The following is a 17,030-nucleotide window of genomic DNA, read 5'->3' as shown; positions in this document are numbered from 1 at the left end:
GATGTATTATCTGAGGTGGATTTTAAAAGAAGTAGATGCATTAGAATCCTGGAGCTTGAGGCAGGAAGGGATTGCAGAGGTCAGCCAGGCCAACTCTCATTTTTAAAGGATGGAGTGCTGTCCAGTGTGGTGAGGTGCCCAGGGCCACCCAGCTGGCCAGTGATGGTTGCTGGGCCAGTGGCTACAACCCTGCACTGCCTCCTAACACGGACAGGACCTGTGGGCGAGCAGCACGCATTGGGGTCAGGGCCTCCCTGGGATCTTGCATAGAGGGGCTATCCCACTCACCCATGAGCTGACAGAACCCCCGAGCTAGTGTGGGTGGGGGCAGAGGCCCACTAGAGCCCTTCCTATTGGGTTTTGCATTCCAAACATGTCCTCTCCCTTGGGTTTCGTTCTCCGCCACCTCCCTTGCTGTTCTCAGGTTTGCACCCTGCCTCAGCCTTCACAGGATTCTCTCCATAGACATCACAGGGACCCTGGCTGGGAAGGCAGGAAGACAGGAAAACTGGCCCCTAGGTGGGGGTGGCCTGCTCTTTGGGAAGCAGGGCTCCTGCATTAGCAAGGTCCAGTGGGCCTGGCCCTGAAGGTGCCTCTTTGGGAGCTGAGGGTGTCTGTGTTGACGGGTTTATTTGGACCTGTGTTCCTGTGTGCAGGCTAATAGCATCAGGCTTTCAAGAAAGTTCCTGGTACTTAGAAAGGAGGAGGGGAGGAGGGGAGGTGTGTGCAGGCAGTTTTGACCAAAGATCATTTCCTGGAGGAAGTGTGTGGTTTATTAATGAGGATTCCACCTGCCCTGCCAGGAAACCGGAGCCCAGCTGGAGGTGGTGGTGGTGGGTCCCCATGAGAGGGCAAGGAGCAGCAGGATGCAGACAGAGCTGTGATTGCAACGGGGGTTGCAGTGAGCAAGGAGGAGCCCCTGCTCTGAGGGTGGGGGTGGGGTGGGGGAGAGGGTGGCACATAGCATTCTGCTGCCACCTCTCTTGTGTCAGCTCTCTTCTCTGTCCGCCCGCCCCCCCCACCCCCGGCCTTGAAGAAGCTTATAGTGTCTTATTGCTGGGGTAGCCAAGACACTGTGGTTAGACAGGTTATATAGCCTTTGGAATGTGGATTCAGTCTTTGGTATATGAACGGTGATTATAATGACATGTTTTTAAAGTAAAAAAAAAAAAAAAAGACTGCTTTTTACCCGGCCTGAGTGTAGGAAAGAGGGAGCAAGGGCCGATGGAGGACAGAGGAGCATGGTTCTTGCTTTCCATTCATGCTTTCTTTCCCTCGATGCTTTGGTTTCCATTTCATTTCTGCTTCATGTTCTGAATGCCCTAGAAGGAGGGGACAGGCAGCTGTGTGAAGAGGGGTGGGAAACAGGATAGGAGGCTGCTGTTGGGAAAAGGATACGTCATTTTCATCCCAACCCCCTGAACCTGCCCCCTCTGCCATCTGTCCTCTCTGGTCAGCCAGCTCCAGACTTCTAGGCTCATTGGTTCTGGTCCTTCTCCCAAGTCTCCAAGCTGTTTTGCTCCTAGCGGAGAGTAGCTCCTTTCGGCCCCAGGCCAGTCTGGCTTAGAAAGTGAGTCTCTTCCTTTGGTGAATGAAGCTGTGTTTCAGAGGTCATGACCTGGTGGATCAACACACATTAAGGTCAGACCAGGCTGGCCCCGACAGGAACCTTTCTTTGGAAGGCTGTATCTTTTTACCTTGGTCCTGCTGTCAGCCGGGCCATTTCTGGAACTCTTTTTGGGTGCTCCCTTTGGCCTGTGGCCTGCTCCTTTGACTCTCTGCAGGGTGGCAAATCTTTGTCCTTCCTGAGTTTTTTTGGTTTTTGGTTTTTAGAAAGTGATTTTTTTAAAGACAGCATTGAAGACAAGTCAGGATGTGGGTACAGAGGTCCTGCTGTGTTTTTAGGCCACGGTCGCTTTATGGCCACACTTGGGGATTCGGGAGTAATCTTGGGGCCTGAGTCTTCACCACACCTGTCCAGGAATTAAAATGAGAATCAAAATTGCTGCTTCTGGCACAATTGCAGCCAGAGGGTTTTTTTTGTTGTTTTTGTTGTTTGCTTGTTTAAACAGCTTTGTTTGCATAGAATTAGGTAGCAGACTTTAAAGAGGTGGAAAATGTAAACCTTGCTCACTGGGACCCTGAGTCTCTGGGCAAGACTTGGGTTTGCTTCTGGTAAAGTTGGAGGTGGAGAACTGGCAAGAGAGAGTTCCTGGCCCTGAAAACAGGCAAGCAAATTTCTAGAACCTTTACTGTAGGGGTATTTAACCATGGCTCTATGTTCAGATCACTGGGAACTTTTGAACAATGCTGAGCCCAAACCCTAGACCAATTTGTCAGTCTCCCCACTTCACAGAAAAGGAATCAAGGCTTTTTGATTTAGGATAAAAGATCACCTTTGACCTTTGTCCCCCAGCCCTGACATCATAGGCCAGAGGCAAAAGATGTGTTGTTCAATGTGTTTGTATTGTGTTGTAGGGAAAACACAAATTCTCTGGAATAATCATAAGCTGGAAAAGTGGACAGAGGGTCTTCGACTAAAACAAAACAAAAAATGAGAAACAAAATATTAATAAAAAAACAAAACTCTGCTTGGATTAACATGGATCCTGAAGAGGCTCTGATGGTAGTTGAATCACCCCATGGCAGAAAGGCAGCTGATGGTGGACAGTCACCTGTTAGCCTGCCACCAAGAGAGATGCGTGCCAGGCAAGGGATTCCCCTCCCCAACCTCTCAGGGTGCCCCTCCCCTCCTTTTGGGCCTCAAGCCATCCAGGAGCCTTCCACATTGTGCAGGATGAGATTGAGAGCTGAGTGCGACCTACCCCTCCGTCAGGACACAGCGTTCCCTGGACAGTGGCTCATTTCTCTATAAGGCACAGCTTCCTTCAAAGTTTTTTTTTACTGCTTCTGATTATACCAATTAGAAAGCTTAAAGCAGGTGCTAATGTGTCTTTAACACTTTTCTTCAACACCTGCTGATTTCTGGTTGTTGCGGAAAGTGGGTATGGTGTGGTTTGGAGCAATCAGCAGAGAGCTGCTACCAGAATAGCACTGAGGAACAGAAAACAGGTCAACATAGATCAGGGTGCTGGACAAGGGATCAAGGGATCCAAACAAAATCTGGATCCTGCAACCAGGGACTCTGCTGCCTGAGAATGGCATGAGAACAGAAATGGGTCAGGGGAATGTTTTCTCCCCAGTGCTCCGGGGACTTTTTTGTTCCTCACATTCTAAGTGGAAAATTCAGCTCCTGAAACCATCTGGGGGAGGCATGGGTACAGCACAGTGCTGAAGAAGGGGTGACGGGGGTGGCTTCTTGGGACTATCTTCCTCCCGCCCTTTGCCTGTTTCTGTCTCCTCGTGGTGACCTGTCCAAGCACTGCAGTAAGACATCTCCGCCATCCCTTCAGGTCACCCTGTGTTGCTGGTCCTGCTTGCTCCTGTGGGGCCAGAGCTGTGTGGGTAGCTGCTGCCCTCGTTCAAGGGGAAGTCCTCCATTCATCTTGGCCTTCTTGTCCTTCGCCCACTCCTCAGCAACCAGTCCAGTGTAGAATTTGTCTCCTTCCCAGGACTACTTAGTGACGAAGTCTGACTCCAAAGCCACTTCTGCTCCATCACAGCCAACAGCTGGGCCTTCCCAGGCCCCCACACTGGGATTCTGACACTCCACACTGCCAATATCCTGTGCTCACAACTATTACCAACTGAACAGCCCTCGGCAGCACACACTAAACAGAAAGCTTGCTGCTTAGTCTGCAGGCATGGTGCTCACTGCCGATCTCTGCCCCCCCCCCCAACCTGTCACCAGAATGGATTGATGTTACATTTATATCAACAGCTGTTCCAAGTGAGAATCAGCTGGACATTCAGAGATATGGGGTGAATCTCTGATGGTATCATAGGAGCTGCGCCAAGCAGGGTCAGGCTGTCTCTCTGCTGCTGGAGACAGTGGAACTATGAGCCAGATGGTCCTTATTCCTGGGAAAGGGGCATTGGTATTCAACACCTGGTATCCTGGGCCTCCAAACCAGGTTATTTGTCATCTGGGAGGACTTTTCTCCCTCTCAGTTCCAGAGATCTCGTGGTTGAGTAGAAGACCTGAGGTGGGGAGATGGACACCTGGGTGTCTGGCCCAAATAGCCAAACATCCACTCAACCCTCTGACCCTGAGCAAATCATGTCCCCCCTCTGGAACTTGCTGCCCTCATCTCTGAAATGCAGGATAGAGAAGTAAGCATTGAAGTTTCTTTGGTTCAAGTGTTCTGTGTCTCTCTGAGGCAAGGTATCCTGACCCACTAGACAGAACCAAACAGACCAGATGCAAATATGATTTTACCTCTTTCTGGCGACTTTAGCAAGTCGCTCAACTCTGTGGGCCTCTGTTTCCTTAAATATGGGGTGGGATGATAATAGTAACTACTGGTGAGTTTCGTGTAAGGAATGAACAAGGCAATGAATGCAAAATACTTAGCTGACGTAGATTCTCACATCTCAATAAAATTAGCTTTTATCATTAATATACATATATGTCCTATTTTTATGAAAACAACTGCTCTGAGTTTTAGGAGTTTGGCTCTCATTTTTTTATTTCTCTCTAGCGTAAGGTTTTGAGCTCCTCGAGACTTAGAGCCTCGGGAGTTCCTGTTGTGGCAGAGCATAAATGAATCCAAATAGTATCCATGAGGATGTAGGTTCAATCCCTAGTCTTGCTCAGTGGGTTGGGGGTCTCGCGTTGCCATGAGCTGTGGTGTAGGTCTCAGGCACAGCTCGGATCCCGCGTTGCTATGGCTGTGGTTAGAGCCTGGGTGTGGCTGCTGGTCTCCTGCTTCCTTATGAACTTTATTGTCCTTGCTTCCTCCCTGTAATGTAGGATCAGCCAGCACACAGTCTCTTTTCCACCTCAGGACCTTTGCACAGGCTGTTCCCTCTGCCTGCATTATTATTTTTACAGCATTTCCTTAACTAGCTCCTTGTCATAGTTTTGGTCTCTGCTTAAATGTCAGCTTCTTATAATGGCCTGTTCTGACCACCTGATAAGTTGTTAAGACTTATCACAATGTGCATTTATTCTATTAATCTACCTAATAGTCTTATGTTTGTCTCTCCCTCTAGAATGTAACCTTTGTATTTCTGTCTTAACCACATTTATATCTCTAGTGCCTCGCACTGGGACAGCCATAGAGTAAGTTGGATGAATAAATTAGTGAGTTAATGGATAGTATGATGTATTTCTATAAAACCTTATTATTTATGAAGCCCTTTCATAGCGAGGCTCTCATCTTGAAGTCACATAAGTCTCTGTAAGGGATTTAGACATTGATCACCCAGAGAATGGCTATAGTTACCCTATGCATGACAGCTACCGTACAGAGTAAGCATGAGGTTATGGTGATGCAAGGGATGAGCCCTCATCCCAGTGGGGATGGCGTGGGATGGGGAGGGGCATTATCAGGAAGGGAAGACTTCTTGCAGGAAGAGGCATGTGAGTTGAGCTTTGAAATGTGAGTAGGCATTATCCAGGCACAGATGGGGTTGGCATGCATAAGCCCAAAGGCATCCAGGAATGAGCGGCCAGGTTCTATCACAAAACTGGGATAATGGATGCTAATAGAGGTGTTTTAGTGGGGAGAAAGCCAGGATGACCCCAGGGAGAAGGTGCCCTTTGAATCTGACCCCTTAACCAGATGGGAGTGATTTGGTGATATGGCCAGGATGAATCCAGAGGGATAGTCTGGACTTCACTAGTCAGTGACCTGGGGTGCCACGAGGGAGCAGGTGTTGGAAGGACGTGGCACTTGAGTTCCTGAGGCCAGACCTGTAACCCAGGGAGAAGCCTTGGCCTGGGGTTGTCACTGACAGGTACTCTGCCATGCTGTGCAGGTCACAGAGCCCCCCTTGCCTTGAGACACTGGTGGCTTAATCCCGGTTCCCCGAGCTAAGGCTGTTGAGTCTTATAATGTGTGAAGCAGGTCTGGGAAATAACAGCAATTAAGACAGAGAAGCCAAAGGTACAGGCCAGTAAGCAGACAGGTTAGGTGAGTCTGTGAATGAGCTGGGAGTAGTTTCAGGAATGAAGAGTTTAAGCTTCCTCCAAAGGCACTTGAAAGCATTATAAACAACAGTAACAACTGTGTCTAATAAAACCACAGGAGGATTGGGTTCAATGGTGGGTTGCTGAATTGTGATCTCTGCTGAACTGTGATCTCTGCCAGGCATGGTATGACTCCCAAGTCAAAATTTGCAACCCAGGAGTGCAAAGGGTCAGGGTGACATGCCTAGGCCTTGGTTCCACACCACCTACTGTGGAGGGCCTGCATACCTGGACCAGTCAGACCTGGGGCCATCCTCACAGAGTTCACAGCCCCGTGGGTCAGGAGATGACTCTGGGGTGTCAGATGGGGGCAGGACCCACGGGGACCCAGAGAGACACCCAGAACTTGCCCAGAAGTTTAAATAAGACCATCAGGTCAGGGATATGATAAGAAGCAGGAACTTCTTGGTCATTTCATGGCAATTTAAAAGTAGAGAGGGGAACCTGGAAGTCTCCCTAGGCCAACAGAGGAGGAGCTTGGGCTTTGCAAAAAGAACCAGAAAAATGCATCGCAAGGACAGAACTCCCTCCCAGCCTGGGCTTGCAATAAAAGACTCCTTTCAAGAGAACGTGAGGCTATGGAGAGAGAAACAGCTAACATTTTTGGCAGACTTTGGTAATAGCATAGCTGTTGGTCCACCTTGCAGACACTGTGCTGACTATATGTTACCTCCTGTTTTTTTTTTTTTTTTTTTTGTCTTTTTGCTATTTCTTTGGGCCACTCCCACGGCATATGGAGGTTCCCAGGCTAGGGGTCCAATCGGAGCTGTAGCCACTGGCCTACACCAGAGCCACAGCAACGCGGGATCCGAGCCGCGTCTGCAACCTACACCACAGCTCACGGCAACGCCGGATCCTTAACCCACTGAGCAAGGGCAGGGACCGAACCCACAACCTCATGGTTCCTAGTCGGATTCGTTAACCACTGCGCCATGACGGGAACTCCTCTTGTTTTTTAATGCCTGTCCTCATCTGATTCAGATAAAGTACATATCATTAAACTCTCACAGACCACACTTAAGAGAGTCTAGGTGTTGTCCTTGGATCACCTGGAGACATTCCTGGGCCTCATCTCAGACTGATTCTGAAAGCGGTCGCTAAAATCATCACTTTTTAAACAAGCATCCTAGGTGCTGGTGAAGGTCAGAGTTTGGGGATCACAGTCTTAGAGTGGTGCCAGCGCTGTTTTGAGGTAGCACAGGCTTGCTGAGTAAAAACAGCCCCAGTGACATGTAAGGAGCACAAGAGTAAATGGTGTGGAACTGAATACAAGAACTATTTGATCAATCATCTGGTCACTCAGGATACATTTATGTCCTGGGCTGGAGAGCCCCTGAGAGTCTATGAGACAGTTCACAGCTCAGTTGGAAGGAACTGTAATTTATCGCAAAAATTGAGAAGCTGGCCAAAAGGGTGCAGGTCTCAAGCCCCAGATGGGAACCTAGTGGGGCGGTGGGTGGGACAGCAGCTGTGTGTCTCTAAAGCTCCCTCTAAAACAGGAGCTATGGACCTGGGGAGGGCGGTTCGGTGTCCTTTCCCTCCTAAGTGGATTTGAAGCCCTGCTGCTCCAAACTTCACCTCTCTGTGCTCCCGTCCTCATCATCCACAATGCACATTCTGCCCCTGAAAATTTAATTTGGGCTAAGAACTATCATTTAAAAGGTAAATAACCTAAAAGAGAAAAGAAGGCTGCTTGTTAGTTATATTCCAGTGTTCACTGGTTTGCTGCAGCTGCTTCCCTTCTGAGCACTCTGTGTGAGAGGGAAGAGCAGTCCAAGGGCATGGAGGCTTGGGAAGGAGGATGGCTGGGGGGCCTCGTGGGGTTTGGGGTGGCCAAAGAACAGTGCGTGGACCCTGCTTGCTCCCGGAGGTCAAGGGGACAGGGCCACCAAGGAATGTACCAAACGCCACCTCTCATGGCTTTGACATTTCCTTCTGTCATCTCAGAGACTAACTAAGAAGTCTGCTTCCCTGCTTCACCCCATTCCTTCTGCCCAGCACTGTCTGGCACCACCTCTTGGCTGCTAAAGGCAGTAGTTCTGACCTGCCTCTGTGGCATTCGACGCCGTGTTTCCTCCTTGAAGTCCTCTCCTCCCTGATTTCTTTTCCTTCACTCCTCTCCTAGTTTTATCTAACCTCTTTGCATTTGTTCCTCAGATTCATCTGCTTTCCTCTCCCATCTCTTAAAATAGATATTCCCATCAGTTCTCTCCTGGACTCAGAAGATAGTTCTTTTCATCTTACTTGTCTTCATTGAGTGATCTCACCCACTGTGTGCATATCTACTGCCACTTATCATGGATTTATTCATTCAGCACGTGTTATAGAACACCTACTGTGTGCCAGGCATGGTATGACTCCCAAGTCAAAATTTGCAACCCAGATTTCTTCTTTAGTCTTCAGATCATATATGAGATTGCCTGCATAATTTCATAGATGAATGAAATCTATGTATATGTAACTGTGTCTATGTTTCTTGAGATAGGGTTTCAGGTAGAGATGATTTATTAAGGGCATTCTCTTCAAGAAAAACTTGCAAGGGAGTTGGAGAAGCAGAGTAGGAAGGGGCAGGACTGGATAAGGAGGTAGCCTCAGATGAGGTCTAGCTGGAGCCTGACTGGGGAAATGAGAAGGCTCTGGAGCACAAGCTGGAGTTATTTTGCCTTGAGGTAAAGGTATCCCTGGGATAGGACAAGCACTAGCTTCCCTGGTTTGGGGGTATAACTGCCCAGGTATCTTTTGGAAAAATACACCCATCAGCCAAAGGCAAGTTTCCTGAGATGGCCTCAGGTATAAGCTGATTGCTACAATAATTTTGGAGCAGGGGACTGGGCCCAGTGGTCACTAAAGGGACCCTGGGAGGGATACCAATGGTGTCTCCTATGGCAGCTGAATATAGATATGTATCCAGCACCATCATAAGTGTTTTATGTGTATTAACTAACTTAACTTTTAAAATAAGCCTGTAATGTATAGGGAAAAGGGAACCCTCCTACACTGTTGGTGGGAATAGCCACGATGGAAAACCTTATGGAGGTTCCTCAGAAAACTAAATATAGAACTACCACATGACCCAGCAATCCCACTCCGGGGCATATATCCACACAAAACTATAATTCAAAAAGATACATGCACCCCTATGTTCATAGCAGCCACTATTCACAATAGCCAAAACATGGAAACATGCTAAATGTCCATTAACGGATGAATGCATTGAGAAGATGTGGTACATTTACACAATGGAAGACTACTCAGCCATAAAAAGAATGAAATAATGCCATTTGCAGCAACATGGATGCAACTAGAGATTCTCATACTAAGTGAAGTAAGTCAGAAAGAGAAAGACAAATACCAGATGATAACACTTATGTGGAATCTAATATACTGCACAAATGAACTGAAACAGACTCACAGACATAGAGAACAAGACTTGTGGGTTGGGGGGATTGGGATGTACTGGGAGTTTGGGGTTGGTAGATGCAAATTATTACATTTAGAATGGATAAGCAATGAAGTCCTGCTGCACAGCTCGGGGAACTATAGCCAATCTCTTGGGATAGAACATATGGAAGATGGTATGAGAAAAGAATGTACATTTATGTATGACTGGGTCACTAGGCTGTACAGTGGAAACTGAAGCAATACTGTAAATCAACTATACTCTAATAAAAAATTGAAAGTAAAATAACCCTGTAATATAGTTACTCTTATTCACATTTTATAGTGAAGGAATTGAGGCATAGAGGTTAAAAGTAACTGGCCTAAGATTCCTTAATAGGTAAATGTGGAGCTGGGGATTCAGACTGGGAAAGTTTGGTTCTAGGTTCCATTTCCTTTGCTGCCGCCCCTCCTTCCTCATGTGTTGAGTCTTAGCCTGCCCCAGGCACTGTAGGCACTGGGGATCCAGTGAGGAAATCAATACAAACACCCCTGCCCTCACCAAGGTTACTGTCCTCTGAGGGAAAATGGGCATTAAATGGATAAGTAAACTGTATGATCCAGATGGTAATGAGTGCTAAGGAGGCAAATAAACCAGGGAAGGGAGGTCAGGAGTGCTAGGTGACAGCTGCAGCAAAAGAGTGGGATATGTGTATGTGTATGACTGAGTCACTCTGCTGTACCTGAGGCTAACACAACATTCTAAGTCTACTACACTCCAATAAAAAAAATTTTTTTTTGATGTGCTGGCCCAAGAAGACTTCAGTTAGGAAGCATTTTTGCGAAGATCCCAAGGAGGTGGCTCTTCTCTGCTTCTGTTCTCGCCACTCCATCTGCTTGACCCCAGTTTATTCTCCCTCTGCACCATCGAAGGGTACTCTTCCCCAATCATCTGATCATGTTCCTTCCCTGAATGACACCCTTCAGTAGTACCGGATGGCCATCAGGATAAATGCAGCGCTTCTGTCCCGGTGTAAGATGCATCCTGATTTGAGGCCTGCCTCCCTCCACTCCTGCCAATTCTCTGAAGGCCTTCTTTTAACATTGAGATGAGGGCAGCAGAAGCACAAATGGAAACCCACATACTCCATGTCTAAGTAGTGAAAGTTAATATAGCAAGCTAACCAAACCTTAGATAAAACGTGGTCTACCCTTCTGTTTGACAAATATGTCTCCACAGCTACCTCGGAGGCGCAGCTTCAGATTCAGATTTGTTGGACTCCTCTGAGTTCCATACTAGAACTTTGCAGTACAAGGAGCTCTGCCTTCAGCCCATGTTCTGCCTCTCTTCTCTGCCCACCACTCAGCTCTATCTTCTACTGCAGGGGGCCTCATATGAGCATGTGGATACTCTGGCTCACAATCCACATTTTATTTTATTTTTTAAAGTTTTATTTTATTTTTATTAGAGTATAGTTGATTTACAGTATTGTTTCAGTTTCCACTGTACAGCCTAGTGACCCAGTCATACATAAATGTACATTCTTTTCTCATACCATCTTCCATATGTTCTATCCCAAGAGATTGGCTATAGTTCCCCGAGCTGTGCAGCAGGACTTCATTGCTTATCCATTCTAAATGTAATAATTTGCATCTACCAACCCCAAACTCCCAGTACATCCCAATCCCCCCAACCCACAAGTCTTGTTCTCTATGTCTGTGAGTCTGTTTCAGTTCATTTGTGCAGTATATTAGATTCCACATAAGTGTTATCATCTGGTATTTGTCTTTCTCTTTCTGACTTACTTCACTTAGTATGAGAATCTCTAGTTGCATCCATGTTGCTGCAAATGGCATTATTTCATTCTTTTTATGGCTGAGTAGTCTTCCATTGTGTAAATGTACCACATCTTCTCAATGCATTCATCCGTTAATGGACATTTAGCATGTTTCCATGTTTTGGCTATTGTGAATAGTGGCTGCTATGAACATAGGGGTGCATGTATCTTTTTGAATTATAGTTTTGTGTGGATATATGCCCCGGAGTGGGATTGCTGGGTCATGTGGTAGTTCTATATTTAGTTTTCTGAGGAACCTCCATAAGGTTTTCCATCGTGGCTGTTCCAATTTACATTCCCACCAACAGTGTAGAAGGGTTCCTTTTTCTCCACACCCTCTCCAGCACTTGTAGTCTTGTTCATGATGGCCATTGTGACCAGTGTGAGGTGGTACCTCGTGTAGTTTTGATTTGCATTTCTATAAAAGTTTGTGATGTTTAGCATTTTTCATGTGGCTACTGGCCATCTGTATGTCTTCTTTGGAGAAATGTCTATTTAGGTCTTCTGCCCATTTTTTGATTGGGTTGTTTATTTTTTTTGTTGTTGAGTTGTATGAGTTGTTTGTATATATTGGAGATTAGGCCCTTGTCAGTTGCATCCTTTGCAAAGATTTTCTTGCATTCTGTGGGTTGTCTTTTCATTTTTTTTGAATGGTTTCCTTTGCTGTGTAAAAGCTTTTGAGTTAATTAGTTCCCATTGCTTTATTTTTGTGTTTATTGTTATTATTCTAGGAGGCATATCAAGCAAGGTGTTGCTGTGATGTATGTCAAGGAGCATCCTGCCTATGTTTACCTCTAGGAGTTTTCAGTATCTGGTCTTCTATTTAGGTCTTTAATCCATCAGATTCCCTGGGTTCAGACCATACTACAAAGCTACAGTAATCAAAACAGTATGGTACTAGCACAAAATAGAAATATAGATCAATGGAACAGAATAGACAGCCCAGAAATAAACCCAAGCACCTCTGGTCATTTAATCTATGACAAAGGAGGCAAGACTCTCTTTGGAGGAGAGACAGTCTCTTCGATAAGTGGTACTGGGAAAACTGGACAATTACATGTAAAAGAATGAAATTAGAAAATTTTCCAACAGCGTACATAAAAATAAACTCACAGATTCACATTTTAGCTACATCCTTTGCCATTCCCCAGGCCAAGGTGCTCATCCTACTGGTGTTCCTTACCCCTGGGGGATTGGACCTGGGAAGAAGGCATACATGTGCTTAGAAAGTAGCAAAGGGTGTTTTAAGCCAAGAATTTTAGGGTTTCAGGTACAAGGAATGTGGTCTAGGGTAGGACTGTGGGTAGCCTGGAATCTATGTGGCAAGATGATGGTTAGAGCCTTGAATCGGGCTCTCTTAAGGCATTCTGACAGCACTTCCATCACTCTTTGCCTCTTACCCACATACCTAAACCAAAGTGAATTACTTGAACTATCTGAATGTACCATGCTGTTTTGCTTCTGTGATTTTGTGATTTTGAGGTTGCAGAATGGAGGCCATCCACTTAGATTCCTTGCTCAAATTTCCCCCAGCATCTATGAGCTCCCTAATATAGTCCCCTCATCACTAACCCTTCAGCCCACACCCAATCAGAAAAACACCAGATGCAGTGGTGATCTGCTGAAGTGATGTAATACAGCGACCTGAGCACAGGCTCTGGAGTCAGTGGTCCTGGTTTTGACTCTGTGCCAGGTACTTACTAGTCCTGTGACCTTAGGCAAATTCTGTGCCTCAATGTCATCATCTCTTACATGGTGATAACCATGCCAAGTTTATAGGTCTTTCTGAGGATAAGGTGAAATAATGTATGTCAAGTGCCCAACCATAGTCCTGGCACAGAATAAGCATGTGATAAAAAACGTCTTTTCCCTCCCCTGGCTATTCTCCTTGCTTCAGACCAAACACAGAAAGCACCTTGGCAGCTTAGCTGTTTTCACAGAAAGATGCCAATTAGGTTATCTATCAACACTCAGCCCCTGGGCCTCTTTTCCCATTTTTTTTTTTGAGCTAGTGAAAACTTCCTGGAGGGTATTAGTACACGATTTCTCTTTGAGTTGTCAGAGATTATCCGTTAATAGCTGTGTTGGTGGTTATGCATGACCACATTTTAGATCCTGGGATAATCAAACCCCAGCTCTTGGTGGTAACACTGACTTCATTGTTAGGGACGGGGATTTCTCATGTCAGCACAGTTATGGTCACAGTGATGAAGCCTGAGGAGCAGGTAAACAAGGAAGTGGGTCATCTCTAAGGAAAGGCAGACCACAGTTGTCCTGCAGTGCCTGGCATAAAGGGGCATGCAACACATGTGAGTCCTGCTAAAGGAAACTAAACTCAATGAGAAAAACTCTTAAGTCTCAATAGATAAAGGAAATGACCAGGTAACTCACAGAAGAACTTCTTATGGGCCAGTATGCTATAGCCAGTCATTGAAGAAATGCAGATTTAAATGTAAGGTAATATTTTTCTTAGAAAATTGGTGAAGATTTAAAAAAATCAGTGACCAGTGCTAATGAGGGTACAGTAAGAGGAGGGGGGAAGGATACTCATGCTTTGCTGGTGGACATACAAATTGATATGCCCCCTGTAAAGCAATAATGAGAAGGATTCAGCTATGGCGTAGATGTAAGATGGACTATGTGTTGCGGAACGTAACAGTTTCAAAGAAATTTTAGACGTGAAAAGAGCCTCTATGTTACAGTGAAAGGTGGAACACAATAAAGTATGAAAATTACATGCTCAAAAAAAGACTGGAAGGAAATAGGCCAAGTATTATAAATCCCTCTCATTAGTATCTCTTACATAGACCTTTGACTGTTTTAACTTTTCTGTAATTAGCAGGTGTTTTCTTATAATGGGAAAGAAATTCTGTAATTTAAGAAGAAAATCACATTGCTTTCAGACAATAAGGTAGAGCGAATTACTTATGGAAGATTCTGGCCACTTTCTGACTAAGTAGTTGTCAGAGAAAGAGAAGAGGCCACTCCTTTCCTTTGAGATGCAGGATCTGCTGAGAAACAAAAGGCTCAGCCTTCCTCCATGCAGAGTCTAATCCTTTGTTTCAACAAGAAGAAAGGGACAGAGTGTCCTCACTGGGGAGTTTCCTTTCTAACTGTCTAACTGGGAGGCCTAAGTAAGCTGCCATCTGCTTGAGACATTCATTCAGTAGTGGGAGCTGTGATCTCTTCACAAGTCTGTGACATATTGAGATTTGAGAATGAAGCCTGAAATGGGACTTATTTGGTTTTCTTTTGTAGCCCAAATCCTCCAGTTGTGGCCTTACGTCCAGTAGCTGTAGGTGATTGCTAGGTGGTGGCACATGACTCTGGGGCAAGCAGCATATACAGGGGTTTAAGCAAGTATGATCTGGGTAATAGGAAATACAGCCAGCGCCCTAAGGAAATGCTACACCAATATTTATACAAACATGTGAATTAACCAAAGTTTTATTTTGAGTTATAAAATAAACACATAGGTTAAATAAACCAAGAAGGATAGAAGGAAAGACCCCTAACTACTAAAACACAGACTTTCTTCCAAACTGAGATGTTATAACTGTTCTGGCCTTCATTTTTTTTTTCTTTGATTCTTAGGAGCTATAAAGTCCAAGAGTTTAAATAAACCTTGCTCATTACAAGTTATATAGAAATGTCTTTTTTTTTTTTGTCTTTTCTAGGGCCACACCTGCAGCATATGGAGCTTCCCAGGCTAGGGGTCTAATTGGAGCTGTAGTTGCTGGCCTACATCACAGCCACAGCACTGCCAGATCTGAGCGGCATCTACGACCTACACCACAGTTCGTGGCAACACCGGATCCTTAACCCACTGAGCGAGGCCAGGGATTAAACCCGAAATCTCATGGTTCCTAGTTGGATTCCTTAACTACTGAGCCACAACGGGAACTCCACAATGTCTTGTTTCACTTTAGCCTTATTATGTTTTGGTTTTCAGGTTGGTCACTGTTACTTCATCTGGTCTTGATTTCACTCTTAGCTTCCTAAATGTGCCTCCTTATGCCCTGACTCTTACAATGGGCTTTCATGAAACAATAGGACCACATCCACTGTTCTCATCAGTCCCACCCTTGGCCATCTAAGAATTACCAGCGTGACTCAAGGACTTGATTTTTTAAAAATTGACATATAATTTTAACTACAAGTAATATATCTTAAATAGACTGGTGTTATCAATACCTTGTGTGCTATCTCTAATCAATTGATAGAATCAGGCTAGAGCCCTTTATTAAAAAGATTCTTTGACCCAGGTTGGGTCCATGGTGAAGCTTAGCAATGGCTGCCATTGATGTGGGCCCAGGGAAGGACAGCACTCATGCCAAGGACTTTCTTTTTTTTTCTCATTTTACAGCTGCACCTGTGGCATATGGAAATTCCCCAGCTAGGGGTCAGATCAGAGCTGCAGCTGCAGGCCTACACCACGGCCACAGTAACACCAGATCCAAGTCACACCTGCAACCTATGCCGCAGCTTGTGGCAACACTGTATCCTTAACCCACTGAGCAAGGCCAGGGGTTGGACCCACATTCTCAAGGACACTATATTGGGTTCTTAACCTGCTCAGCCACAACGGGAACTCCTCATGCCAAGGACTTTCCACCTCAGATCTACAGGCAGCAGCATCCCTGTCTTTAGAGTGTTTGTATTCAAATGGAGAAAACACAATTCATCCCAGGAGCAGGAGAGTGAGACAAGAATTTTTAAAAAATTAAACACACAGTATGAATACCAAATCTATAAACTTCCAACAAGTGTAGTTGACTATGGGAAAGGCTGAGTTATTTGCAAAGTGCTGAGAGAAGGCAGAATGCCCTTGGTCAGATGAGGTTAATCTAGGAAGGTTTTCTGAGGCAACACATTTTGAGTTGAATTGAAAGGCAGCCAGGAGGCCTGGCTTGAAGTCGAAAGGTTAGTCCAGATAAAGAGGAAGGCAGGTTTCCAGATGCTTTTTGACGGTATACTCCAGAGTCTCAGCTGCCTAGAGTGACCATGCCTGACCTCTGACCTCCCCACAGCGAGGACGTGTGCAAACGTGGCTTCACCGTCATCATCGACATGCGGGGCTCCAAGTGGGACCTCATCAAGCCCCTCCTCAAGACGCTGCAGGAAGCCTTCCCAGCCGAGATCCATGTGGCCCTCATCATCAAGCCCGACAACTTCTGGCAGAAACAGAAGACCAACTTTGGCAGCTCCAAGTTCATCTTTGAGGTGAGCTGGACCTCTCTCCTAGCTCCCCTTTCCTTTCCCCTCCTGCCACCCACCCGTGTTTCACCTGCACTTCTCTATCTACCCTGCCATCCCAACATGTCAGGGCCTGATAGGTCAGGATTCTTTGGCTACTGTGGCCTCACCAGTTAGAGCCTCAGAAGGAATATGAGGCTCGAGAGATTGTCACAGGACACGGTGTCATGAGGCAGTCCTGTTACTTCTGGTGAGTATAAATCGGAACAGTTGTTCCTGGGGCATTTTCGTAACTTGGGTCAAATGCCTTAAAAAGAGTTTATATCCACCGATCTGGTAATTCTCCTTCTAGGAAAATATTTTTACTATAAAAATTAAACAAAAAAGATGAAAAGCCAATTATAATTACAAACAAAAAAAAAGCCCACAAGGTTGTTCATCAAAGTGTTTTTGTTTTTTTGCTTTTTTGGGGGTTTTTGTCTTTTTTTTTTTGCCATTTCCTGGGCCACTCCCACGGCATATGG

General features: G+C 45.7%; 1 protein-coding gene across 4 annotated transcripts in view; it reads left to right on the top strand.

Annotated features, from left to right (window-relative positions):
- Positions 1–17,030, top strand: part of KALRN (kalirin RhoGEF kinase) — a 697,683-nt gene that overhangs the window by 211,413 nt on the left and 469,240 nt on the right. For all 4 annotated transcript variants that reach the window (XM_047790542.1, XM_047790550.1, XM_047790490.1 and 1 more), the window contains exon 4: positions 16,341–16,533. In XM_047790542.1, the coding sequence (XP_047646498.1) occupies positions 16,341–16,533 (193 nt within the window). The remainder of the gene's footprint in view (positions 1–16,340; positions 16,534–17,030) is intronic.

This window comes from Phacochoerus africanus, chromosome 1 (genome assembly GCF_016906955.1).
Source record: "Phacochoerus africanus isolate WHEZ1 chromosome 1, ROS_Pafr_v1, whole genome shotgun sequence".
In the NCBI taxonomy this organism is placed as follows: domain Eukaryota; kingdom Metazoa; phylum Chordata; class Mammalia; order Artiodactyla; family Suidae; genus Phacochoerus; species Phacochoerus africanus.
The sequence above is the reverse complement of the archived record's forward strand: the minus strand, read 5'-3'. Positions and strand labels throughout refer to the sequence as shown.